This window comes from Cuculus canorus, chromosome 20 (assembly GCF_017976375.1).
Source record: "Cuculus canorus isolate bCucCan1 chromosome 20, bCucCan1.pri, whole genome shotgun sequence".
Taxonomy (NCBI): domain Eukaryota; kingdom Metazoa; phylum Chordata; class Aves; order Cuculiformes; family Cuculidae; genus Cuculus; species Cuculus canorus.
In genome coordinates, this window is record NC_071420.1 from 5201318 (window position 1) to 5228687 (window position 27370).

The window sequence follows — 27370 nt, forward strand, 5'->3', positions numbered from 1 at the left end:
TGACAGCACAGTTTGCTTTCATTTCATTGATTAAAAATGTTGCTGGTAAGTCTTTACCAGCCTCTTTCCATCAGGTTCAATGCAGGGCCCTGCAGATTGCTGCTTTTTAAGAGGTTACTTAATCAGTTTTTAATCTATTTAATGGTAATGGTTTTTTCAAGAATGCACATTACTAATTCATAGAAACCAAACTTATGTACAGGTTGGGTTGGAAAGGAAATGACATGCTTGTAAATATTCTATTTGGCCGGTCTTCCTTAAATTGAAAATTCTCATAGTAAATTCGTTATTAGATGATGATGAGTTTAATAGGTCAGGTATTTGTTTCTGAGCCAATGAAGTTACCATAGCTCCATCTTTACATTCCTGAAGCGCACAATTTTTTTTGCTGATGTTTCTCATCTCACCTGTTCCATTCAGTGATGAAGGGGAAAACCAAGTACTCATTGGTTTTGCTGAGGGGCTTCCAAAATGTTTCTCTTTCTCTTGCTGGGTTGCTGACTTGTACCTCCTGGAGCCACAAGGTGTGTCCCGGAGCTGCTGCGCCGCAGAGGGTCAGGAAGTTGCCAGAGTGTCTTGAGGTCTCGTAACCTGTAAATTAATTCCATGTGCCTCAAGGACACAATACGTCAGGGTTCCCTCTTTCTTCCACGCTGTAGCAAATTGGATTTTACATTTGCGCAGCGTCTGATGTGAAGCGTTCAGGATTCTCACTGGACTTGCTTCTACAGCTATAGAAATTAATCCGGTTCAGGGCAGGACGTTGCGACTGCTGAACAGAAACCTGTGCTAGAACGCTTGGCAAGAAGAAGCGAAGGCGAGCTCTTCCATTTGTGGTTGCAGGTGGTATATGAAGAGGAATGATTATGGTAATTAGCCCAGATGGAATTTGCCCACAGCTCTGTGGGTATCTTGTAAATACTGCAAAAAATGCCAGGCAATCTTAATAGCCCTTTTGTCTCGTCTCCTTTTTGTAGGAAGCTGTTTGCACAAAGCCCTTCCCACCAGCTCTTTGTTGCGATTGCACCTGTAACAGTAAAAGCCTCCTCCTGGTGCTTTGCCAGTTGAGCCCACCGCGGTGGCTCAGGCTTTTCAGGAGGCTCTGTAGCAGCACTGAGTGTTACTTCAGTGGGAAACTATGGAATTATAGAATCATAGAATGGATTGGGTTGGAAGGGACATCAAAGCCCATCCAGTTCTGACCCTCTGCCATGGGCAGGGACACCTCCCACTGGATCAGGGGCTCCAAGCCCCATCCAACCTGGCCTGGAACACCTCCAGGGATGGAGCAGCCACCACTGCTCTGGGTGACCTGGGCCGGGGCCAGGGCCTCACCTGGCCAGGGCCCTCTTATCATGAGGAATATCTTCCTTATGTCTAATCTAAATCTTCTCCCTTCCAATTTAAACCCTTGTCCTCCTTGTCCTATACCTGCACTCCTTGATATCTCCCCAGCTTTCATGGAGCCCCTTTTCAGTACTGGAAGCTGCTCTAAGGTCTCCTCAGAGCCTTCTCTTCTCCACGCTGAACAACCTGAACTCTCTCAGTCTGACTTCTTAGCAGATGTGCTCCATACTGCTGGAGAACACCAGCATTGCAGCTTTGGGATGGTGTGGGATAAAGGCTTGGGCTTTAAAGCCATCTCCAGGGGAGATAACGGGCTCATTGCTGGGCCCATTGTTGGGCTGGGCGGTGCAAAGCTCTGAAGGACCTGCCTGGGAAAGAGAAGAATAATCTTAACAGTTAAGGTGGTGTCTCTTGCCCTTGGGCCAGGAGAAAGAATATGGTGTGGCTTCAGTGCCTGGATGTTACTGCACTCAGTTCTCAGTAAGGAGTTTGTGCCTGGAAAGGCTTTGCCACCCAAGAAAACCTGAAAATATTTGGGACGAGTGTGGTACGTGTTTTGCAGTGGAGGTGTGGTCTGTGTCCCAATGCATTGTCACTGAGGAGAGCCCTGTGCTCAGGGACGCTGCTCTCCGGTCCCTTCCGCTCTGGTGGAGGCAGCACATTTGTTACAGGCAGTTTTGCATCTGGTCTCGTGATTAATGGACTTGTCTTTTGCAGCCTATTTTGACTCTGACACCGCTTTCTGCTCCACAGATGCTTTGCTGATGTTGAGGAAAGTTTGCCACGCTTGATAAAGACCAGATCCTGAAATTTACTTCCAAACCTGAAGTAACAATTTTTAACTTGAAATGCTTTTTTCCCAGGAGTCACCGCTCCAGAATCCTTCCCTTATTTGGTGCCTCCTTCACAGCTGGGACTGACGCTCAGGTGCCAAAGCTTTGTGCTCTCCTCGCTGTGAGCCAAATGGGTTCGCACTGGGTTCGAGCACAGCAGCTCTGCTTCCTGGCCCAGATCGTGGCACTCCTTTTCCTTCACACCCCGCTGATGTTTCCTGTGTTTCTGCGCTGGGGTGGGAGACACGTTTTCAACCCTTTTTGGTCAGCACGCAGTCTCTTGAGGTTGGATCTTGCTTTCTTCTTTGCTGGCTCAAGACGTGACAAACCTTTCCTGAAGCTGTCCGACTGCCTCTGCTCTGTGTGCTGTCAGGACGTACTCCTCGCGGCCTCTCGGTGATCTGAGCTGGCTGTTCCAGCACCGTTGCTATCTCTGCTCTCAGCCGCTCCGTGAGAAGTTGTTAGTCACTGTTGATTTCTTCCATGGTAACGAATCCAGTTTGGTTGGCGGAGCAGAGTGTGGATGCTCCCCAAGCAGCAGTGGGCCGCTTCCTCTGGTGAGGTTGCCTCTTCCCAGGTGGATTTAGTCTGTCTGCACATGCTGACTCATGACAGCCCAAACAGCTGCTTTCAGCTTCAGGCACTACTGTGTGCAGGGACCCCTTCTTCTTCTTGACAGCTGGTTTGTTTTTATAACTAATGCCTTCACTATACGCTCATAACTTCCATATCTGCGATGCCCGCTGTTCAGCTGGAAGGGCCAAAATCTGGGTTTTGACATAGTTTTGTTGTTCATAGAATCATAGAACGGTTTGAGTTGGACGGGACCTCCAGTCCCACCCCCCCTGCCATGGGCAGGGACGCCTCCCACTGGATCAGGTTGCTCAAGGCCTCATCCAACCTGGCCTTGAATGCCTCCAGGGATGGGGCAGCCATCCAAGTAGGGCTCATATAAACTTTACTTGGTGGGCTCCTCCCAGGTGACCAGCTGGGACCAGCCAGGTTTGGTTCCCTGTTCCAAGGAGCAAAGCTGTTCATGTGTAAGTGCACAGGGAGCCCTGTCTTCCCTGGCATCCTGACCTCAGTACAAGGACCATTCCCAGGAAGCCTTTGGAGGTGACCACCCTTGGACTGCACAGTGAGTAAGAAGAAGGTGGGGAGTTGTTGCCTGTCCCCTGCGAGCACCGGCAGGGCTTTGGGGAAGTTCTTCTCCACTGTGTGAGTGCAGAACAGCAGGTGATGGGGCTTCCTCCACCCTGCCCCAACCCTTGGTGGAAGCCACTGTATGCCTCCAGCCGTGAGAAGCAGCGTTTGGTGGGAGGAGCAGGAAGGGTTTCTGGAGATGGAGGGTCAGGTGAGTCACTAGAGAAAGAGTCATTCAGAGAAAAGCCCAGTCAAAGCAGCCCGTGGCCTTAGTGTGAACTCGGAGATGAAAGGTCCAAAGTTAAGTGATGAGCTCATCAAAACCTCGAGGCTGTGGGAGAAAAAGTGGTGGTAGAAGCACAAGAGGTGCCTGCTTGAGATGCCACAGTGCTGGGGCACACGGGTCCCTGCCTGGGCTTGCTGGGTTTGTGCTGAAGTTGGCAGGAGATATGAAGCAGGATTCTCTCCTAGAGGCAGGTATCCTGTGAATACTCACACATACCTGCATCCCTGTTCAGCACTGGTTCCTGTGGAGTGGAACTGGTTAGTCCTTGGGATTGCGAGTGAAAAGGCTGAGCATGAAATTTGCTCTGAGAAGATGGGGGTGAAGCTGATGTCCTGGCCAGCTCTCCCAGTGCCAGGCATCTCTGTGGGAACACTCTGGGTACGGGCATCACTTTCTGTTCAGGGTAGGGAGTTTTGGTGCTTCCCCGCTGCCGGTAACGTGGTGTGGGGATGGCAAGGTGAGCGCTCCCAGGCGAGTGTGGGCCTTGGAGAAGAACATCTACTCCAGTTTCTTCTTTCCCCTACATGCAGCCTGCTGAGGAGCATTGCCACAAGCTTCCCAGTAGAGATGGGTCAGGCCACACGCTGCTGCTCTTTTCCACATCTCCCATCGAGGAGCGCAGGACATGGACCCTCAGCTCTTGCAGGTGGCTGCACAGAGGCTGCAGAGGCACTGCCCACCGCCCCACTGGGAGCAAGAGGCTCACACTGTTCGGCTGTGCCTCTGCCCAGGTGTGTGACTGCAGCTAGAGATGCAGAACTACTCACAACCCTGCTTCCCACCTCCACGAGGTGTTGCCTGGAAAAAAAAGTACGTGTTAAAGCTTTCAAGCTCTGAGCTACCTCAGTGTCCTGTGAGGTTGGTGGGGAAGCAGCTCTATCTAAACTTTGCTGATGTCCCAGTATTCCCCAGTCTCCTCTGGGTTTCAGCTATAGAGTTAATAAAATGGTGGCAAATAAAGTCAGGTTCTAGTGGAAAGGGCTCTTTAGGGCAGCAGTAAAATAGTGAGTAAGCAAGAACCCCGTGCTGCGGGGGCCAGTTTAATTGGTCTGGCTTGTTTTATGAGACAGGTTTTATGTTTAAACTCGCACATGGCCCAGGAGCGACGTTGCAGCAGGGCATCATTCTCCGGAATGGCTCCTCCGGGAACGCAGCCCAGGTTAATTACACCAAACTGAGCGATTGCACGGAGCAGAGGGTGTAAGGCATGGCGTAAGCTGAGGGGTTCCATGAACAAGGGTGGGAGGGAAGACTAGCGCTGGGACTGGCCGTGATAGCATTGGGGAGCTCTATGCTCTTGGGCCGTCAGCCAGAGGCTGTCTCACACCCTGACATTTGCCCAGCTCTTGGCCAGGCATTGCCACAGCTCTGCCTGGCAACCTCGTCCTCCCTCTGTGTGTCTGATTCCCCTGTAAATGGAAGCAGTGCCTCTGACTTTATAGAGGGGGTTTAGGATATAAAAGTCCTGTGCGATGGGAGCAGGCAGCAGTGCTCAGGCTGCGTCGCTCCTGGTCAGCATCTCCCCGCGTGCTGCGCTGAGCCTGGCTTTTCTCACCGTGCTGAGGCTGTGCAGGCGCGCAGGTGCGAGAGGAAAAGCCTCTTGGATGTGGAGAAGGTAAGGGCGAGGCCAGTCTGCTGCTGCCCTGATGCAGCCACCCCCAGGGCAAGGCTTGCCCACCCACAGCCTCCTCCAAAGCCTGTTAGATAAGGTCTGGGGGAGGCCAGCACTCTCAGAGGAGGCTCAGAGCAGCAGTAAGTAGTTATTCAGGTCCGGTTTTGGTGCTGCTGGACCTCAACAGGGCAGGGAGCTGCTCTCGCTCCCCTGTGTCCCTGTAGCTCCATGTTCTGCTGGTTCAAGAGCTGCAGGCTTCCAGGGGCTTTGCTGATGCATCCAAACACTCCCTCTCTACACTTGATGAAGGCTGGAGTTAGGTGAGGGGGTGCAGCATCACCCCAATGTCCCCTCACTTCTGAAAGTGGCTCCTGGCTTTACTGCTACACCCAAGCGGTGCCGAGAACGCCCCGCTCCCTCTCCGCAATGACCAGCAGCTGCGGAGCACTGAACTAATTGTTACTGTTAATCGCAGCTTGGAGTTTTATTCCCAGTGGTGGGAAAGGCTATGCTGGGGGCTCCAAGGATGCAGAGCCGGTGGGTTGGGAATGGGGTGCCCGGTGCCCACAGGGTGTGCGGTGTGGTACGTGGTGCTTGTGAAGCATGGGATGCGTTGCCACACGCTGTGGTGCCTGATGCCCGTGGGATGCAGGGGTGAGGTACTTGATGCCCGGTGCCCGCAGAGTGCAGTGCCTGGTGTCCAAGAGGTACGGTGCCAGGGGCTGTGGTACCCAGTGCTCGTGGGGTGGAAGGGGTGCAATGCCTGGTGGCTGTGGGATGTGGGGTGCAATACCTAGATGGTGGTGCCCAGAGCCTGCAGGATGCAGTTCCCCGGGGTGTAGAGGATACAGTGCCTGGTGTTGTGGGGATACAATGCTCGGGACGCGGTGCCTGGTGTCGCAGGATTGTGTTGCTGGGGATGTAGTGCCTGGTGCGCGAATGCGATGTCCAGGATGTGGTGCCTGGTGTTGCAGGAATGCTGTGCCCTGTACTCACAGTCCTTGGTGCTGGGGATGCAGTGCCCAGTGCCAGGGAGGTGGTGTCCAGGATGCGGTGCCCAGTACCTGCGGGGAGCAGGATGTGGTGCCTGGTGCTGGGGGTGTGGTGCCCTGTGCCCACAGTGCCTGGCGTCCCAGGGATGCTGTGTCCTGTACCTACAGTGCCCGGTGTCCTAGGGATGCTGTTCCCGGTACCCATAATGCCTGGTGTCCCAGGGATGCTGTTCCCGGTACCCACAGTGCCTGGTGTCCCGGGGATGCTGTTCCCGGTACCCACAGTGCCCTGTGTCCCGGTGATACTGTTCCCTGTACCCACAGTGCCCCGTGTCCCGGTGATACTGTTCCCTGTACCCACAGTGCCCCGTGTCCCGGGGATGCTGTTCCCGGTACCCACAGTGCCCCGTGTCCCGGGGATGCTGTTCCCGGTACCCACAGTGCCCCGTGTCCCGGGGATGCTGTTCCCGGTACCCACAGTGCCCCGTGTCCCGGGGATGCTGTTCCCTGTACCCACAGTGCCCCGTGTCCCGGGGCTACGGTGTCCCGTTGCGGCCGGCAGAGGGCGCTGCGCCTCCACGGCGCGGTGGCCGCCGCTGTCCCGGGGCGCTGGGCACGTCCCGCCGGTTCCCATCGCCCGTGCCACCCCCGGCAGCCCGGCCAGGTTCTTCCCTCCCTGGGACAGGCTTAATTCACAGGAAATCGGAGAGAGTTTAATTGTTTTCTCCTCTCTCTCTCTCTTTTTTTTTTTTTTTTCCCATGCAGCTGAACAAAAGGTTCATCCTCAGTTTTCTCCATGCCCATGGGAAGCTGTTTACCAGGATTGGGTAAGTGTGCAGGATGTTTATTTTATTTTCCTACATTACAAGTCTTTTTGGAATTTAATATTGTTAGCAACTAAGCTGTGTTTGGAGCTGAGGGCACAGGGTGTGAATTCTTGCAGGCCCAGCCTCCTGGTTCTTATTCTCCTTACCCGCCCTTCGATCCACGCTGATTGTGGTTTGGGCTTTTTCTTCCCCACCTCAGGGCCTGATCCTGCCCGTGTGCTGGGACCCCCTGGCAGAGGCTGAGCTCTGATGGCTGATAGGCACACAGGAGGGTCTGGTGGCAGTTTGTTTTCTCTCCCAGCACCAAACCACACTCCCGTGCCCCTTAATTTCTGGTTTTGCCTCTCCTTGCCCATTTTTCCCACTCTTTGCCAGCTGAGAGGTGGCTCCGGTGGGGGCTCTCGGTGGCTGCTGCCTGCCAGGAGCACAAAGCCATCGAGGCAGAACCATGTAGGGGCTGAAAGCTGCCACCCAGAGCGTGTCAAGACAAGCCTTGCCCTTCGTCTCCTCGCTGCCATTTCAGTGAAAGCCTCGGAGCTGAGAGCTGCCCCGGCTGTGGGAACGGCTTTGTACAAAGTGCCCTTGGCAATGTCTGTCAGAAACTGGTTTCAATTAATTGAACAGCTACCTTGAAGCAAAGCAAGCCTGATTCAGGCCTGGGCTGAGATCCCAGCCTGGGGGACATCCTTCTGAGCCAGAGAGCAGAGCTCAGCCCTGCAGCTGATGGGCTTCCCGTGGAGCTGTCCCGGCTGCGGGTCTGGACTCGCCCTCGCTGTCAGGTGATGGGGCAGCTGTTGTAGTGAAGACCTCGCAAGGGTTCAGATGATCTCTGGCTGTAGTGGCCTCTCCTCGAGCCTGCCAGCACCTCGTAAGCCGATGAGGTCTCATGAGCTCTTCTGGCTCCTCTGGTCTCTTGTGGAATTAATGGCTACAAGTTAAAGGGCTGAGAGACCTTTTCCAGGCTACTTAGGTAAAGGTAACATGAATGCAAAGCAGCACCTTGTCTTTACAGTTGATTTTTGACAGTTCCCAACCACTGGGCCATCTCCTTTTTGACTTGTGGAGCAGGAAAGCACAGCAGGGCAGGGCACTGCACCGGCCCTGACACGCAGCCTGAAAAAGCGCACTCTGGAGTGCCACTTAAGGGTAGTACATGCTTGGTTTTGGACCCTGCATAAAGCAAGGGGAAGCAGGAGCTGTGCTGGCCGATTTATTGGAGATCTGATTGTCGAAGGGCGAGGGGGAGAGCAATCCACTCGCTGCCGGTGCTGTTGATCTCTCTCTGAGTCACAAGGCACTGATTATCTGCTGCCGGGCAGCGGGCTGGCCTGCCTGAGGAGACAGAACGTGATGTCCTCCTGCCCACAGGAAAAGAGGAGGGAAGCTTCAAGAGCCCAGGAAAGGTTTGGAGACTGTGCTGTGTCTATGCCGGAGGGCAGAGCATCCAGAGAGCCGCTGGTCCTCGGCTCGGTGGGACTGTGCTGTGGCCGAGCTCTGGTTGAGTGTGTGCCAGCAGGGGGATTAGTGGGGATGTTGCAGAGATCGTTTGCACATTTGGCTCCCAAGACTTACGTGAAATGAAGATGCAGTGTTTGAGGTGATTGCTTCCCAGGGTAGTCATTTAGAAAACTTGAGTATGTTTCATGGTAGAATATGCCCTAAAGTACTTAGAAGGGAACTAGAAAGTAATACTATGACACAGGAAGAGAAAATCGTCCAGCCCTGCTAAACAGCTTCCGCGCTTAAATAGGTAAAAGGTGAGGAATAGTCTAGTCCTCTTAGGGCAGGATCCACAGGGATTTGTCCATAAAAAAAGTACGGAAAAGATGATATTGCCCTAATTGGACTCTTTTGCTCCTAAAACCACAGGTAAGCTATTTATTAAAAGCTTCCGCTCTGCTCCTGACCTGCTGGTTCTGAGCTCAGCAGGGTTACTGCATGCTGTTCCAGATGTGCTGCGGTATCAAAGCACAGCTAGGGGGGCTGAGAAAACCCTCGCTCCTTCTTGTTGTTATTCCATGGCAATAATCGTAGAATCATTCCATGGTTTAGGTTGGAAGGGACCTGAAAACCCATCCAGCTCCACCCCCTGCCATGGGCAGGGACACCTCCCACTGAATCAGGGGCTCCAAGGAATGGGGCAGTCACCACTGCTCTGGGCAACCTGGGCCAGGGCCTCCTTGCCCTCACAGGAAAACGTTTTTTCCTAAGATTAAATCTAAATCTTCCCCCTTCCAATTTCAAGCCATTCTCCCTCATCCTATCATTACTAATATTCATCTCTTTGCTAACGGCCCATCCTGCAAAGAGCTCCTCCATCCCCAGCATCCTGGCTGCCCTCGGAGGATGTTGCTGGATACGCTGGATGTGGTCTGAGATTTCTCAAAGTTAGGAAGTCTTTAGAAGCAATCAGTTTGCTTGAATTCCCTGGCTGTGTCCCAAGTCCAGGGAAGCTGCCTCTTCCAGGGGGAGCAGTGCTTTTGTACCACCGGAGCTGCTCTGCTCTGCACAGCTACAAAGTACACAAAGCGGGTTGGGAGGTCCTGGCCCAGGTTGCCCAGAGAAGTCGTGGCCACCCCATCGCTGGAGGTGTTCAAGGCCAGGTTGGATGAGGCTTGGAGCAGCCTGATCTAGTGGGAGGTGTCTCTGCCTGTGGCAGGGGGTTGGAACTGGATGGGCTTTGGGGTCCTTTCCAACCCAAACTGTTCCATGATTCTACGAGGAGCCTCTTTATTCCAGCCCCTGCTTGTGAGAAGGTAATGGGGCCTTTGAGCTGCTCCAGCAAAGAGTGCCTTCTGCCAGGGGGTTGAAAGGCATCCCTGAAATATGGTTAAGAAGAAAGCCATCTTGGTCTTCAAAAATAGAGTCGATTACTGTCCTGAAAGCCTGCTGGGGAAGCCCAGCAGAATTGCCCATGCGGGTTACCAGAAGTGGCTTGCTAATCCAGCCTGTAGTGTGCTGATATCACCAGATCTAAATCTCTCAGGGGAAGACAGAGGAAATTGCGATGGAGGCCCCTGAGGTCGCCTGCCCCGGCTCCAGATGCCTCACCCGTTGTAGATTTTTGGCTCCTTTGCTCCCATGTGGGCACACTGGTACAGTGTCACTGATAAATGGAGCAGACACTTGCTGTGAGCCTGGGATTAATCCTGGCTGGGTCTGACTGTGTCTTTTTCTACAGCAGGAGCAAGTAGCACAGCAAGCTCAGCAGGAGAGGCAGTGGGTCAGGACTTCCCTCTCCCTTGTAGCCTGCAAGGTTTTTGGCAGCTTCTTGGTTATAAAGTTGTCTTTGTGGAGTGCCAGGAGAGGACTCTGTTAGTGCTGTCGTGGGCATCCATGTCTCAGTCGTTTTTGTGACGTGACTGTGCTCCCCTGTGCAATCAGTTCAGTTTTCATCCCCCCTTCAGCTGGGAGGGTGCTGAGGATCCGACAGCTCCGAGGAGTTACCTCAGCCCAACTCCCTCAGCGATGCCAGATGAAGAGCAGGATAAATGCGTCAGATCCCTGTGGGCGCTTGTGAGCGGTGTTGAAAGCACACCCCGGCCCCGGCCGTGGCACAGCAGCCGCTGGCTGCTGTGCCCTGATGAGCAACAGCATTGCTGTGTGCTGCAGGGACCAACTCCAGCTTCGACGTTGCCAGCAGCTCGACGAGGCCGGTCGTTAGTCTGCAAGTCCCAGTCCTGTGGGGCTTTAAGTGATGAAGTTTAGGGGCTCAGTGACAGTGAGTGTGTAGCCTGAGGGGATGGGGCTCAGTGCCATGGGATCTGGTCCTACAGTGAGGAGCCGGGCACAGGCACCGTTCTTCTGGAGGAGGCACGCTCTGGCCAGCGTTCAATGCACTGGAATTGCCACATCCGCAATGTGGCACCAGTGTGTGCAGTTTGCTGCCGCCTAGATTTCTCGGGAGTCCCATGGGCTGCTCCTGCTCCAAGCGAGCTGCTGGCCTCTTGGCATCCCTCCCGGGTTGGTAGAAGTCAGTAGAAAAAAATGGTTGGTCAGAAATGACTCATAAAGGCCATGTTTTCCTGCCAAAGGAATGCTGCCTGCCAGTCACAGAGCAATCGCTCACTGCCCTGTCCACAGCTGCCTCCGTTGCAGCTTGAACCTTCATTCCCAGAGCCGGGAGCCAGAACCCCAGGAGTCCCCGTTCCCCAGGAACTGTGACAATGAGTGAGCTGTGCCCACTGCCCACGCTGGGGCACAGCCCACGCTCTACAGACTTTCTCTCTGTCTGCAGGATGGAGACTTTCCCTGCGGTGGCCGAGGAGGTCCTGAGGGAGTTCCAGGTCCTGCTGCAGCACAGCCCCCCTCCCATCGGAAGCAACCGCATGCTCCAGCTTGTGGCAATCAACATGTTTGCAGTGTACAACTCCCAGCCCAAAGGTACCACGTGCTGCTTGAGGGGAACTGGGCTGGGGATCATGATCATGGAGAAGCGGGAGGGCGGGACTCACCAGCTGAAGAGGGAGGTGGTTGGATGCCTGCGGATATCGGTGTGTGTAGGGACATCAAAGGGACCTTGGTTCAGCCTCTGGGGAGCTGGCTGAGGTGTCTGAGGAGTGAGGAGGCATTGTACGTCTTGCGCGTCTGAGTCAATGAACGCGGAAGGAAAGCACTGCTTTATGGCTCTGCCTTCTCAGTGTTGAGCCCAGGCCCTTCTCAGCACCCGCGCTGGCACCAGAAGGGCTCGGGAGGATCTCTGAGGGCCTTGGCTGTTGGGAGAGTAACATTGACTGTGGCCACTTCTGTCCACGCAGGCGGTTGGGTGATGCGATGCCGCTCTCTGAAAGGCCAGGCTGGAGGCTGTGCCCCATGTTAAGGCACCTAGAGAGCAAAACAGATCGAATATTGTTCATCTTCTTCCTCCGTCCGCCCCGCAGGCTGTGTGTAGTCTCTGCCGTTATCAGGTTTAACCTGTGCGTTAGCAGAGATGCCACCAAACCAGAATCTCTTCTATTGAGTTTGACATTGTGCTGCCAGGGGCTGTGGTTTTCCCTGTGGCCTCTGGACACCCACACAGTGACAGGGACCCACGTGTTTGGGAGCAGGGATGGGGCTGTGCTTCCTGGGTGGGAGGAAGCAGCATTTCACATGCCGATGCCTTGGGATTTAGATCGCAAAGTTGGAGGCGTCCAGCTGATGGATTTCAGTCAAAGCCACCGTGTGGGCAATCAGGCTGGAAGATTTCTCCCTTGTGAGCCAGTTGGCCAGTTGTCAGACTGGTGGTTACTGGCCTAGGGCAGCTGATGGAAGCAAACTGGTGTCGGTCAGGCAGCTGGGAGGTGGTTGCCGTGTGCTGTGCCTGGCCAGCCATGCAGGCACCTTCCTGTCCCAATGGAATCCCAGGGCGAGCTGTCAGTCCCGCTGGCGAGGCAGCCTCGATGCCAATCAGCGCCAATGTGTTTATCTTTGAACTGCAAAGTACTTTACGATTATGAGCAAATGCTCTGCGCAGCCCCTCAGAAGGTAAATTAATAGCGGCGTCTGTGCCGCAGGCAGGAACGGGTGGTAAAGAGAGGAAGAGATTTGTCTGGGCCTTACAGCAAGTGCCTGTGGCAGAGCTGGAAGCGCTCCCAGCTCACAGACCACTGGACTCTGCCTTTCCATCCGTAGCTGAGTCGTGGATGTGTGTGAGTAACAGAAAGGGAGAGCTTTTTATCTCTTGTGAATAAGTGTTCTTGGAGTTTTCTGCCTCCTGCGTGGGGACCCACCAGCTGCTCCCAGCTTCTGGATCTCTGGAGAAAGCCAACCCGTTCCTGCTGGGGACCGCAGGCTGCGCGCAGAGCAGGTGGCAGGATTCATGGAGTGCCTGCAGGTCAGACGGCACCGTGGCTGCCATCTGATGTGTGGTGCCCTTTGGGGATTTCCCTGAGAGTTTCTTACTCTGGTGACCCTAAAATATTGCTGAGAATGTTGTTGGCAAAGCAAATCTTGTTGTCAGCGCAAACACTTTTAAGGGTCTCCAAGCACTCGTGTGCCAAGTGCTGGCACAGCCCAGGTTGGGCTCGGTGCCGGCGCTGCAACATTGAACTGGGTGCAGACGGGGTAAAAAAGCGAACGGTTTGGAGTTAAAAGGACAAGCAAGAATGTTGGAGTTATTATCGAGTGCCCAGCACGGAGTGAGGGTGTTGGCTCTGTCCCTGGCATGTGGGTTGCTGTGGGCAGAGGCCTGGCTGGAGCGTATGGTAGAAACGGCTGTCGGGAAGGTGCAGATTTCCATTTCCCAGCACATGAGTCACCTCAGTAGCATGGGCAGCAGCAGGAGCGGGTGCGAAGAGGCCGATCCACCCCTGCGAGCGTGTGGGAGGCTAGGAAAGCGCAGGGAGCAGTCCCACCCTGCCTGCATCCCAGTTGCCAGGAAGCATGACTGGGGAGCTGCAACCCGGGCTTGCTGTAGCTGTAGCTGTAGCTTGGCTGCGTCAGCTCTGAAGAGTTGGATTTAACTTTGCAGTTGGACTGAACGACCTCCAGAGATCTCCTCCTACTGAAATCCTTCTGCAAATCTGGGATCAGAGCGTGTCTGTGTCCTTCCTATCGCCTGGACCTGCCTGACCTTCAGCTGTGAGCTCTCGGTAGCAGGCAGGGATCTGTGGGCTCGAGGCCGGCAAGGGAGGTCCGAGAGCCTCTCCTCCTGCTGTCCAGGGCAGTTCTCTCTGGGGTGATCTGCTCCCTCCCTCCTCTGCCATGGATTGCCAGATCTCTGGAGTCCCAGCTACTCCTGAGAAACTTGTAAACTTGCTTGCTTGCCTTATGTCTGGTGCCTAATGAATCCCTTGCGCTGGGACCCAGAGGGATTCACAGTTGGGGGATGCTGTCGCTGGCAAAAATCTCTATGTCGGGAACTCTTACAAGTTTTTACGCCCATGAACACAAACTCTTAAACACAGATTCAAGTATTGAGAAGTAGGAAACTTGACCAATCAAATGCTGTAATAAACACCTTTCTCTCTTCGTCGGGTTCACCCCAAACGTTTGTCCTGCTCCAGTTCAGTCCTAGCACCCCTGTTTTCACTGCAGATTAAGCTCAGTCTGTCACAATTCCCTCAGTGTGGGAACAGGCAGCGCGGAAGGTTGGGGACTTGTGTGTAGCACTTTCTATTTGCTCTCCTTGCTTTTTACTTGTTTCCTTTGCTTTGGCTCGGGTTGGCTGTGGTCCCTCAGGGGCGTCCCTGCCTTGGCGTGCCTCCCTCATGTTGTGCTTTTCATGTGTCCTCCTGCACGTCTCCCGGCAGCTGCCACTCTTCTGTCAATCAATCTATGCGAGGTCACCATGTGCTTTTTTGTCAAGCTGACTTTTTGGGGTACACTGGGGTGTTTAAACTGGTTTCAGAGCGAGCCAGCTGTGAGCAGTGTGTGGGGTTTCATGGCCTCCTTCCACGCAAGTCCTGGACCCAGCAGCTTGTGCCCAGGGCAGGCCTTGGGTGAGCACAGTCAGGAGCCCCGCGGTTCGTGCCCAGCGCAGTCAGGAGCCCCACGGTTCGTGCCCAGCGCAGTCAGGAGCCCCACGGTTCGTGCCCAGCGCAGTCAGGAGCCCCACGGTTCGTGCCCAGCGCAGTCAGGAGCCCCGCGGTTCATGCCCAGCGCAGTCAGGAGCCCCACGGTTCATGCCCAGCGCAGTCAGGAGCCCCGCGATTCGTGCCCAGCGCAGTCAGGAGCTCCACGGTTCGTGCCCAGCGCAGTCAGGAGCCCAAGTCAAGCTGTGCTTGTCCCACAGGAGCAGCAGCAGGCATGCTGACGCTGGTCTCGGCTGCCTGTGCAACCGGGCAGCACTGGGAAGGCACTGGGAGATGGATTGGGTCTGACAGAGGAAGCCAAAGAATTCCTGCACAAAGTGCTTCCCCCGCTGTTCGGCATCTGACAGCGTATTCCCCTGGGGGAGCCACTCTCCCTGCTGCCTGGGGAGGCGTACAGCCAGCAAGGGCCCCTCTGACCTCCTGGTTGCCTCCTGTCAGGAGCACTCAAGGTGCAAAAAAGCTTCTTGTGGACCTTGAACCTGTGGGGCAGGGAGGGCCCAGCCAAGGAGGGAGGCAGAGGGACACAAACGCTCTTTCCGGGCAGCCAGGCAGCTGCTGGCGCTTCCCATCCTGGGGCGTAGGTGATGGTTTGGGCCATCCTGGGCTCCGGCTAGGGCGGGACCTTCGTGTGGTGGCCTGTTTAACAGTTTGGTAGCCATCTGCACGACGAACTTGGAGAGAAGCTTGGATCCCTTTATCCCAACCGCAAACACTCTGAGAATTTTAATTTTTTTTTAATTCTCTAATTTGGGGAAATAAAACTCTGGTTTCTGAAAGGATTAATTGAAGCCGTGCTTGCGGCAGGGGCATCTCGGTGAGGGGAGAGCGAGAGAAACCCCCTCCCAGCCCCATCTGTGCCCAATTTACTCCAATCTGGCCTCTCTGAGGGTTTTTTTTTTTTTTTTCTTTCTCTCTCTCTTTAATAATTTGTTTTATAATTCCTGGAATCAAACCCATCTCAGACACACTGTTTTATTTTACTGTATTATTGGATTATACTTCCTATAAATCACTGGATGTTATTCATAGGCCACCACCAGAATAACTTCCCCTCTCCCCTTCTCCCCCCCTCCCGGTGGCCCCGCATTCCAAACAAGCGCGTAGCAAAGTGGGGGTGCGGCAGTGCAGGGCACCCCAGAGACGCTGCCCGGAAATCCCAGCTAATTTGCCTGGCTGCGGGTGTGAAGCATCAGGGCTGCAGCACCTGGATGCCTTCTGGCACTCCCGGGCCGGTCGCGTTGTGCCGTGTGGAGGTTGTTAGGAAGGTCGGGTTTAGGTGGAAGCGGAGAGGGGAGGGGAAGCTGCCATATGTGCATCCTCAGCACATGGAGGGAATAAAGTTGGATCCCCCCCGGGGCTGAGCAGAGTCGGGGCACGGAGGCACGGGGAGGTTCTGGCCAAGCACGCGGCTTTAGATGAGGGTTGGGAAAGTGGGTTTGCGTTTGTCTGTCCTCCCCTATGAAGATGGGATGGGAGAGTTGGGGTTGGTCAGCCTGAAGAAGGCTCAGAGGAGACCTCAGAGCAGCTTCCAGTACTGAACTGGGCTCCAGGAAAGCTGGGGAGGGGCTCTTGATCGGAGGGTGTGGGGATAGGACAAGGGGAACAGTTTTCAGCTGCAAGAGGGGAGATTGAGATGAGATCTTAGGGAGAAATATTTTGCTGTGAGGGTGGGGAGGCCCTGGCCCAGGTTGCCCAGAGCAGTGGTGGCTGCCCCATCCCTGAAGGCATTCAAGGCCAGGTTGGATGGGGCTTGGAGCCCCTGATCCAGTGGGTGGTGTCCCTGCCCATGGCAGGGGGTGGAACTGGATGAGCTTTGAGGTCCCTTCTAACCCAAACTATTGCATGATTCTATGATTTCAGCTAGAGGAAAGTTATAGCAGGGCAGAGTGTCTGCTCTGCCAAGGGTGATGGATGAGGAGGAAGACCTGCTACGTGGGTGGCAATCCACTGCCAAAGCTCAAGCGGGACACAAGAAGGGTTTGAGGGTGCAGCCAGCGTGGAAGGATCAGCTCTGATTTGCAGCCCTCCCGGCTCTGTCTTCTCAAGCGGAATATGGCTGGGTTTTCTGTGTGAGATAGGGTTGGCTGGGAAACCTCAAAAGCAAGCAAGGGTGGGATTCATGACTACAGGAAATTCAGGACAGTGTCTGTCCCCTTTGCCCTGTCACACTGGTGTCCTCAGAGCAGAGTCGAGTAGGGCAATGCTGCACAGGCCACTCGGTACAGAGGTAGCGTGCCTGGCTCACAGGGAACTGTGCTTACACGGTGAGTGTCCACTAGCTACAGCCTTTGCAAGCCTTTGGCTAACATGCATAGTCCTGTTTGCTCCTTGAAGACCTACGCTGGGCAAGGTGATCTTGTCCACGTCTTCTTGGTAGACACAAGAAAGTTTGCACAGGTTGGTGCAAATCAACTGCAGCTTCTCTGCAGGTCCAGGACTTCCCCTTCTGCGTGTGCTTTCAGCACCTCAGGCTGGAGGGGACACATCGAATGCAAAGTACCCCCTGAAATCAGCCCATGCTTCTGCAACTAGCAGTCTGCTCCACTGCTGTCCTGCCACCGCGCATGGCCCTGCGCTGGATGGGTTTCGCTTTGCTGACCGCAGCTGCTCTCTCTTGCTCTAGCTAAAGCGTGAACCCTTAAAATATCCCCAGAGATGCTGCCGAAGCTGGTGGTGTCTGTCCTCAGCAGAGCCTCACCTCTGGCCATCTCCACGGTTCTTGCTGGATTTCTGCTGTTCGGAGCCAGCTTTGCTCAAAAAGCTACCTGCAGTGGGAGTGTTTACTGCTCAGCCACATCACGATGGCTTCTCATGAGGCTCTAAGCACATCTCGCACATTGGAGCAGACACGAGGGGCTGGGGGTTGAGCGCAAGGGAGTCCAGCGTGTCTGAGTGGGTTTAAAAATAAAGCAGTGCTGCGGGCGGCTACCTCGGTTTGGTAGAGCTTTAAAATTAGGCACAAACCAAAGCTTAATAAAGCTCAGACTGTAGATAGCAGAAGCAACAACCTCATCTTCCCCTGCCCGGTGAGCGAATGAATCTTTTTTCTCCTCATTCCCCTCCTTGCGTGGTAAATGCGTGCTGCACCAGGCACCGGCTGGCACCTTTGGGCAGGCAGCTCTGTGGGCCACGACAGCTTCGGACACAGTGCTGGGAGGTGGATGGAGATGTTGTATCGCAGGGCTGTGTCTTGGGAAGGCTGAGCACCTGCAGCCGTGTGCTCTGTTGAGAGCAGAACTTGAGGTCCCTGCACCTGTTTGGGCAACGTGGTTTGTAGCACAAAGGCAGCCTGCTTGGTGCAAGCAGGATAGAGCTGAGCAGTTTTGTGATGGGCTTTCTCAGGGGTGCGAGGGCTCCGGGCATGCAGGGGGTGTGGACTGAAGTGTCTGTGCTGCCTGCTTTTCCCCATGGGACTGGACAGTGCTGTCCTTAGCGAAGTGCTGTTAACGCTTACCAAGGCCCTCTGTTTGGTGAAACTGGATATTAAACCCATCCTTCCCCTCCATTTGCCTTGCTGCTCGTATTTGTAACAGATTTGAGTTATAATCGGGAAGCCCCAAGGAGGGCTGGTGTCCATACTTCCCTGTGCTGCCTGGCTTGAACGGAGCCTCTCTGGAGTGAGTGGGTGCTGAGATGTTGCTGCCTGTACAAGGGGTTTCTTTCCTTCAGCTGTTGTTAGAGAATCATGGAATGGTTTGGGTTGGAAGGGACTTTAAGGTCTAGTTCCACTCCCCTGCCACAGGCAGGGACACCTCTCGCTGGGTCAGGGTGATCAAAGCGCCATCCAACCTGGCTTTGAACACCTCCAGGGATGGGGCATCCCTGGGCAGCCTGGGCCAGGGCTTCCCCACCCTCACAGGAAAGAATTGTTTCCTCAGAGTTCATCTCAATCTCCCCTCTTTCAACTCAAAACCATTCCCTCTCATCCTATCTCTGCACTCCCTGATCCAGAGCCCCTCCCCAGCTTTCCTGGAGCCCCTTTCAGTCCTGGAAGCTGATCTAAGGTCTCCTCGGAGCTTTCTCTTCTTCAGGCTGAATAACCCCAGCTCTCCCAGCCTGTGGAGTGATGCCTGCACCTCGCCATGCTCAGGTTTGGTTCATTCTGTGCCCATGTGAGCAGGATGAAGGATTGAGATGGCGCAAGGGATGATACCTGCGTTGCTCATCTCTGGAGCCGCACGGCTTCCTGTGCCGAGCTGCTCGCTCACGCTGGGCATGCTGAGGGACACGTACGTGTCCGGAGGTGGCAGGCGACCCTCCAGGGTTTCTGCTTTGAGCCCTTAGGACTGTTGGAGGTTGGCACAGTTGCAGGGAACTGTCGGCGCCTTTCCTTTCAGGGAAGGAAGCTGTCTCAGACTTGAGACATATCAGCAAAGTACAGGTAAAACACTTTTGGCCCAGACGTGTTCAGAGTCTCTCACTCTTGGGCTCTTGAGGCTGGTGGCAGCAATGTTTAGACCAAAGTCTTCCTTTGCTTATTCCCCTCTGTTTCCTGTTTAAAAGGCAGATTGTCACATATTTGGGGATTTATTTACCGTAATTGGAGTTATTTTCCTGGCTGCTGGCTTCTGCCCTCTGATGCAAGACTCCTCAGCGAAACGTGTGTCCAAAAAGCCGTGTGACTTTTTTTCCCCTTGCCACAAGTGCCAAGCAGGCGATGCAATAATCAACGCGCTACAGGGAATTTCCACTCGCAGTTCGGGTTTCTGAAATCTAGACGTTGGCTTCGGAGGCAAAAGATTGAGCAGGGCTTTGTGGCAGAGAAGGGAAAGGTTTCCAGCAAAAATGAGTGTTTACTGGTGTGTCAGAGTCTCCAGTCCTGCCCTCCAGCCCAAGTGCAACACAAGTCCCTGCCAGGCAGGGTCGGATGAGCTCATGGGGGGCTCCTGCCCGCCCTGCTGTCACAAGAGCACATCCTTACATCTGCCCTTGAAGCTGTTCCACCAAACGCAGGGCGATACCGAGATCTCATTTCAGGGCAACAAACGGAGGGGAAATGATTTGTAATCACAAAGCTGGAGTCTGTTTTACAGCCAAGCTTCGGCAGCGCGAGCGGCAAGTCGGGGCAGAGCCGGCAAGAGGCAAGGGCGGGTTAGAGGGGCTTTCACGCTGCGGTGTTACCAGGGCCGGGGCCAGCGCTGCGAGCGCCGAAACAAACCCACTGTTGCGACGAAGCAGCAGCATCGCTGTGTGAAGTGAATGGCAGGAAACGGAGCGCTGGCGCGCAGTGTCCATCCATCCCGCTCAAAGCGAGAAAGGAGGGGCGTGAGGCAGCGGTGCCGGGACTCTGCCTCACCCCTGCTTGGGTGGTGGAGACGAGGGGTGCCAGGGAGCCCAAGCGGGGTTGCACCAGGTGCAGCGGCTTTGGGGAGGCTTTAGATGTTTGCAGCGTGACAGGAAATCCTCTCGCTTTTAAAGAGATGTTTCTGACTCTTTAATGTGCCTCGCGCCTTTGATTTCTTCGTACTTCTAAGCAGCACCGAGTCAATTACTGTATTTCTGTTTAATTCTCTGAGAGAACATTGTATAATTAGGCTAATTATGGGGCTTTGTGAAGTTGTAAAACTCTTGATTGAGCTTGCAGGGCTGTTTTATAGCCTGCCAGGTGTAGGCAGAGAGGGCTGCCTGCCCCGTGCCCTCTGCAAGGTCGGGTGAGCCTGCCAGCTCTGCGAGGGCAGTATCCTGCCCGAGGGCTGCCCTGCGGGCTCATCCCCTGCCAGCTCCATCCCACCTCCATCCACTCAGTGAATCAGGTTCCGGGTGCTGGGGGGGCCTCAGCTGGGAGCGAGCACCCTTGGGGGCATGTTGGGATGAATGCTGAGGGCAGGAGCGGCAGCGCAGCCAAGGCTCTGTTTTTGCGCTCATCTGCAGCTCAGAGGTGACCCCACGCAGGCTGGTGTACGGACACCTTTGATTTTTCCCGATCAGGGCCTGCCGGAGGCTGCGTGTGCCCGTGCAGCAGGATCTTGGCAGCACAGCACTGCTCTGCTGTGCTCATGGTGGTCAGGAGGAAGGTTAGGACTTGTTGAGCGTGACCTGCGGGGGTAATGTTCAATCCAACAGTACAGATGACGGCTGTTTAACTCTGGCCAGATGACAGCGCTGGAGGTACATGGCTCTTCTCTAATCAAGGGGTCATTTTTAGTACTAATTGATGTGGCTTTTGCTGGCTGTGGTTACTGTGACTGTAAAGCTGTCTTGTAGGTGACATAAAGAGGGCATGAGTGTGAGCAGCAGGGTGAGGGAGGGGATTCTGCTCCTCTACTCCACTTTCGTGAGATGCCACCTCGAACTCAGCATTCAGTTCTGGAGTCCTCAGGACATGGAGCTGTTGGAGCAAGTCCAAGGAAGGCACAAAGATGACCTGAGGGCTGGAGAACCTGTTGTAGGAGGACAGGCTGAGAGGATTGGAGTTGTTCAGCCTGGAGAAGAGACCTTAGAGCAGCTTCCAGTGCTGCAAGGGGCTCCAGGAAAGCTGGAGAGGGGCTCTTGGTGCAGGGATAGGATGAGGGGAATGGTTTTGAGCTGAAAGAGGGGAGGTGGAGATGAGATCTTAAGAAGAAATGTTTTGCTGTGAGGGTGGGGAAGCCCTGGCCCAGGTTGCCCAGAGCAGTGGTGGCTGATCCATCCCTGGAGGGGTTCAAGGCCAGGTTGGATGGGGCTTGGAGCAACCAGGTCCAGAGAGGGGTGTCCCTGCCCATGGCAGGGGTGTAGAGCTGGATGGGCTTTGAGTTCTCTTTCAACCCAAACCAGTCTGTGACTCTTTGCCTGTCCCTGAGGCTGGCACATGTCTCTGACACGCACTTTTGGGTCTCTCAGCCTGTGGGGCGAGAGAGGAGGTGGACAGAGCACGTCGCTGTGGGATGGGAAGAGTTGGATGGCTGTAGGGACCTCAGTGAACCTCAGCAGATGGCAGCTCCTCGGCTGTGGGGTTTCTTCGCTCCCCCTTCTCCAGTCCCACCCGGAGCGTGTGGTCCCCTGACCCCGCCTTGGTGACCTCCGGGCGCTGCCAAAGCCAGGAGCAGGGGAGTCTTGCGTAAGCAGCGCCTGCTCTCCGGGTAATGGCACGGAGACGGAGAAGGAGGCGCCGGCTGCCAAAGGCGGGTTGGGAACAGCATAAACCCTTCAGAGCAGGGCCCAGGGAGCCAAGGTCTGACAAGACCTCATGCCTGGTGCTGGGAGCGGGGCTCGTCCTGCCCGGGGGGCCCCAACGGGGAGCGGCGAAACGCTGCCACATGGGCTCGTGTGTCTTTAAAAAGCAGGCGAAGCGGAAGTGATGCTCTTGGGCCCATCTGCGCGGGGAGCGGGAGACGCGCCCCAGCTGGTGCGAGGCCCTGGCAGCCCGGGGAGCTGCCGTCTGTTGGGGTTTACTGCTGTCTACGTTGGAACACGGCTTGGGAAAGGGGGGGTCGGTGGCACCGTGCCAGTCCCGGTTCGCCTGGCCTTCTCGTTCCTCTCTCCTCCTCCTCCTCCCAGCTCCCTCCGATGCTTTAAAGTCACATTTCCAGGCCAGACATAGAATTAATCTCTGGGCACTTCACATTGCTGGCAGCGCAAAGCAGGATGTGGGATCTTTTTTTTCTCTCTCTCTGCGTCTTGGCTGACTTTTTTACCTCTCGAAGAATTTGGAAGGGCCGTGAGATTCCCCCCACCCCCCCTTTGCTCGGTGCCGTGCAGTTTTTCAGCACGCTGATCACCCTGCTGTGGCTTCACCCTAATAGATTTCATATGCTGACACAGTTGACATCAGTACCAAACTATTTTACATGTGATCTGGTGTATTTCCTGAGGAAATCTGCAAGATATTTATTAAGAACTAATAAAATAAACCTCTCCATGAGCTTTTAGGTAGTTTTCAATTTTTCATGTCTCTCTCGTTTCCTCTTATCAATGAGTTTCTATTTTCTCCCTCTCCTCTCTGACCATCGCGAAAGGAAACAAAAATAAATGTTTTAAACCGTTTCTGAATGGACACTGGGAATATTTCTGTAGTGATGTATTAGCAAAGTCGTATTTTTAGTGCTGTATTGTCAAGACTAAAAATATCCCGCTGCACTGCATCCTTTTTATAGGGCTTTGTGTTGTGTGCTGCGCGCGCGTGTGCGCTCGGTGGCCTTCGAGTTTGCACCAGTGTGTAAGGCTCTGGCTTTGTGCTGCGGCAGCGTTGCCTCCCCGTCGCAGCTGGACTCCATTAGGGCCTCGAAAATTAAAGTAATCCTGGTTAAGAAAGGAAAGAAAATATTAATCAATCTCGCAGAGCCGCCTTGCCCCAGCTGAGCCTGGATACCTGCGTGGCAGCCCCGCTTTGAGGGACTCCAGCAGCCCTGGCTTGCGTGGACCGATGGCTTCGCCGCTGCCTTGCGGCCGCCGAGGGTGTTCCCTGCACGCCGCGCTGAGGACAGCGGCTCCGCTTTCCCGGCGCGGAGCAGTGGGGTTCAGGGTGAGGTTTGTGCTTAAAGGAGGAGTCCTGCTCAGTTTTCGTGCTCAGGAAACCCTTTGGGCACTGTTTTGGCAGGCGGGAGTGTGCGTGGAGCCGGGAGCAGGCTGGATGCTTGTGTTTTCAGAGGAGTTTTCTCCCTTTCTGCTGTCTCGGTCTCCTCCAAACTGTTACAAACTGTTTGTAATGGAGAGAACCCAAGGTGGGAGCTGGGCTGAGAAGCCCCAGCCCCTCCGTACCCGCAGCTGGCAAGGGGGGACCCCGCTCCGACGGCTGTTCCCCCGCACTGCGACGGGAGGTGGGTCCATTCCCTTCCACACGTGATCGATGCAGCCATTTCCAACCGCGGTTTGGTCTCCCACTCGCAGATGCCCGGCTGTTGCTCTGGGGCAGCCTTGCGTCACAGGTAGCGGGTGCTGCGGCTGACGGGGGACCTGACGGCCGGTCCCGCAGCGCCGTGCGCACGGCGTGCAGCGTTTTATGGACTGATGCGTCTCACGCGTTCCCTCTCCACCCGCCCCCTGTCAGCTTTTCTCCTCTGAGTCACTCGCCACTTCACTCGCGGGTGCCTCGCGTCGCTGGCTGCTGCCGTCTGGAGAGCCGCAGCCTCTCGGCTTCCTGCAGAGCGGTTCAGCGAAAGCAGTAATTAGGGGCCGTAAAAGATTGATTTTTATTAGCGAGAAGTGTTGGTGGGTAATTGGCCATAATTTGAACCCGGCCAGATTGGAGATTAATAAAAAAAATATATATAAAGTCACAGAGCTCTTTTTACCAGAAACGCCAGGGCTGTTACTTGCAAACCCTTCCCGAGGAGGGTGGGACGGGACGGCGGCTGTGGAGCGGGCGGCAGCAGCGAGCGCCTGTGCTGTACCCGTCCTTGAGGGTGTTTGACACTGGCATGGGAAGAAAGGAAAGCTTGTTTTCCAAGAACTCTGCTCTTTCTCAGCTTGATAAGCATTTAAAATAAAAGCTGCACAATTGGAATTGGCAGAGCATCCTCATTCTTTTGTCTGTCTGTTTATTTTTTTCCCCTTCATCCCTCGACATGTGTGCTACAGCCCACGGTTACTACGCCCCGCAGAACCACAGGCCTGGAGCTTGGCAGGCGCGCGCCGAGCGCTGCCCACCCCCAGCTTGCCTCTTTGAAGCCTGGCAGAGCAGCAGAGCTCCGGCTCCGCCACCTCCTGATGTCCAGGGCACTGAAGCGTTTGACAAAAATGTACGTTTTCAGCCCTTTTTGGTTCCCTTTTTGTTCATGGGGCAGCAGACCTGGGGCTTTGCCTGGAGCTGGAGCGTTGGGTTTGGACCGGGGCTGCGACTGTGCTGTACGGACCCGATCGCTTTGGTATTTATAGGCTCTGTTAGAATAGCTTGAATGCGGCCAACCTGTCGGAGCGATCTGACAGCCAAATCCTGCATCCCGCATGCTCATCGCGATGGTTGGTGTCAGCGACTGGAGCATTCACTGCTTCGCTGAGGGCGTGAGGCTGAACCGAGCCCCCACGCACGGGTCATGCTCTGTTCTGGGGCGAATCAGCCCAGGGAGCGCTGCCGGCTCACCAGTCCTGGGTGTTGCTGTGGTGCGAGGGACGTGGGTGTTGCTGCAGGTTTAGTAGTGCTTGTTTTTCGCTTGGCAGCCCCAGGCTGGAACCCGGTGTAACTGCTTCCCAAAGCATAGTTTTGGTTTGAAAAGTGAGGGTCAGCAGTTCGTGAGCGCGGCGCTTGCAGCCAACTCTGTGGTTCGCCGTGTGCCACCGGCCAGCAGCACTTGAAATCCTGATCAATTGATCTGCAACAATCTGAAACCACGAAGGGCGACTGCCAGTTCAAACTCCCCGGCTCGCCCCGTTCTCCCCACCCAAAGTGTCTTTCTGCCCATATCCCCTTTCTCGACGCCTGTCTCCCTCCCTCCCTTTCGGCTGCGTATTGGAGTTTTGGTCTATCTTTTTCCATCTCTCTGTCTCTTTTCATAACAGTTTTTAATAACGTTTTAGTTAGTTCCAGCCTTTTCCCTCAATGGATCCCATTGGAAAATGCATTTGAAAGGAAACAGTTATACACTTCCCTTCCTTTGAAACTCTGTTGGCACCTTTTCCAGTGCAGTAAACCATACAACATGGATTTTCAAAGTTTCCAAACACAGACACGCTGGCGTTAAATTGATGAAAAAATCTTTTATTCGGCTGTATAGGAACTGCGAGTCTCCGGGCTGCTGGTCACGGCGAAACCCAAGCTCGCTTTGGAACTGCAACAGGTTTTCAGTCTCTGCAGGAAGCGGCAGCGCTGGCTCTCTGGGAGCCGGCAGCTCCTTCCCAGCAGGAGACGAAGCAGCTAATGGAAAGGGTGCTGGAGCACCCAGAGCTGAGCCCGCTGCCCGTGAGCGCAGCCGTACCATGGGAGCGGTGCAGCCATGGTAGCTGTGGGGAGCTTCAAGGTCCTGCCAATCCTATCACAATCACAGGAGAAAAGAGGAATTTGGCTAAAATCGTTATGTCTTGTGCTTGTTAATGACTGTAGAAGGTTTAGGATCTTTAGTTGCCGAGCCTGGTGGCAGGGATTCTCAGTGGCCCCTGCGAGTGTGCGCGTGCTGTCGTCTGCGCAGGGGTTTGGGACCCGAGGCTCTGGCTGCAGAGAAGTTGTTGGAGCACTGAGATCGTATATTCTAATATGTGGGCTTGGATATTAGACTTCCTGGAATGGTTTCTCTGTGGGTTTGTGCCTGTGGTCTTGGCCCTTCCCGTAGGGAATCGCTCACTTGACACCTGAGAACCTCCTTTGCGTGGCACTGCTAGAGCAGATTTTTTCTGAGTCGCCACAGAAGAGTCCCTGTTCACCACGAGAGGTCGGGTGGGTGAATCTGAAATGCGAGTGCCATTGCGAGGGGTTGTTTCCAATCAGAGTGAGCCTTGGAGCTTGTGCTTAGCAGAACTTCCATGCACTTGAGGTGTGTGTAAAGCAGGTGAGGCCTCCTGTGATGGGGGATTCATGGGATGGTTTGGGTGGGAAGGGATCCCAAAGCCCACACAGTTCCACCCCCTGCCATGGTCAGGGACACCTCCCACTGGATCAGGGGCTCCGAGCCCCATCCAACCTGGCCTTGAACATCTCCAGGGATGGGGCAGCCACCACTGCTCTGGGCAACCCGGGCCAGCGCCTCACCGCTCTCACAGCAAAATATTTCTTCCTAAGATCTCATCTCAATCTCCCCCCTTTCAGCTTAAAACCATTCCCCTCGTCCTCTCCCTGCAGTCCCTTATCAAGAGCCCCTCCCCAACTTTCCTGGAGCCCCTTTCAGTCCTGGAAGCTGCTCTAAGGTCTCCTCAGAGCCTTCTCTTCTCCAGGCTGAACAACCCCGACTATCCCAGCTCATCGCTTCACCTGGGATCCTCGACTGGCCTGTAAATCTAAATTCCCCATAAGGCCCTGCCACAGCCAGAGCGCTGGATGCGTGGGGCTCTTTCCCTCCATGCACAGCAAGTGCTGAGGTGAGCAGGCACTGATGGTACCAGCAGAGGAGCCTGGAGAACATGCTACTACACTAACACGTACCTTTTGCTGCCTTTTCTACTTGCCTTTCCCTCTCCGCTATCTCACCTGACTTAGTTTTTTCTTCCCAAGCTGCTGTGGTTGCCGTGGCACGAGACCTGTCTGCTACTGCGTGCCCAGAATTCCCTTGGCCAAGCAGGGCTGGCGGTGGCAGACGGCACACCCAGACCCCACTGCCGTCCCCTGCCAAACCTCTGGTTCCTGCTCCGAAGTGTGAAGGTGTGAGGGATTTCGCTGAAATGGTGGAAGAGTTTTGAACTTGAGAAGAACAATATATTTTCCCTAACCTCATTCTGGCAAATGGCTGAACCCCTTTGTAGATGAAGTTTTTCCCAATAAATTCAGCTCGAAGAAAGCTTTTGGCACGAAGGATTGCAGCCTAAATGGTTAAAGTTTGGCAAAGGAACTAAAGCCAGTCTTATAATGGAAAGTGTTAGGTAAGCTTCTCTGTAGGCCCGGCGGCTATGCTGTGCCCCTCTTGGAGGGGTGTCCTGGTGCTGGGATTGTTCAGGGAGGCATCATCCACTGATGCCACTGGCATTCTCCAGCCTGGAGGCGCTGGAGGTGGCCAGGAGCAGGAGCAGGAGGTGAGAAGGTAGCTCAGGCCTGCAGGCATCAGATGAGGACCCTGGGTTTACTGCCTCCCTGAAGCAGGAGGCGGCAGGGGGGTATGGGTTTCGCTTTATATTTTGCCTTTTGCTTTGCAAAGTGACGCACTGGTGCTCTGGTTCCTCAGGAAGCTGTAAAAAGAAGAGTGGCAAAGGAGCGAATGTGCTGAAACGGAAGCTGCACACTTTGCTGTTCCTGCCCTGTCAAAGGCTGCTTTCTCCGAA

General features: G+C 54.8%; 1 protein-coding gene across 2 annotated transcripts in view; it reads left to right on the forward strand.

Annotated features, from left to right (window-relative positions):
• SMG6 (SMG6 nonsense mediated mRNA decay factor) overlaps nt 1–27370 on the forward strand; it is a 112732-nt gene that overhangs the window by 16799 nt on the left and 68563 nt on the right. For both annotated transcript variants that reach the window (XM_054085173.1, XM_054085174.1), the window contains exons 9-10: nt 6979–7040; nt 11278–11423. In XM_054085173.1, the coding sequence (XP_053941148.1) occupies nt 6979–7040; nt 11278–11423 (208 nt within the window). The remainder of the gene's footprint in view (nt 1–6978; nt 7041–11277; nt 11424–27370) is intronic.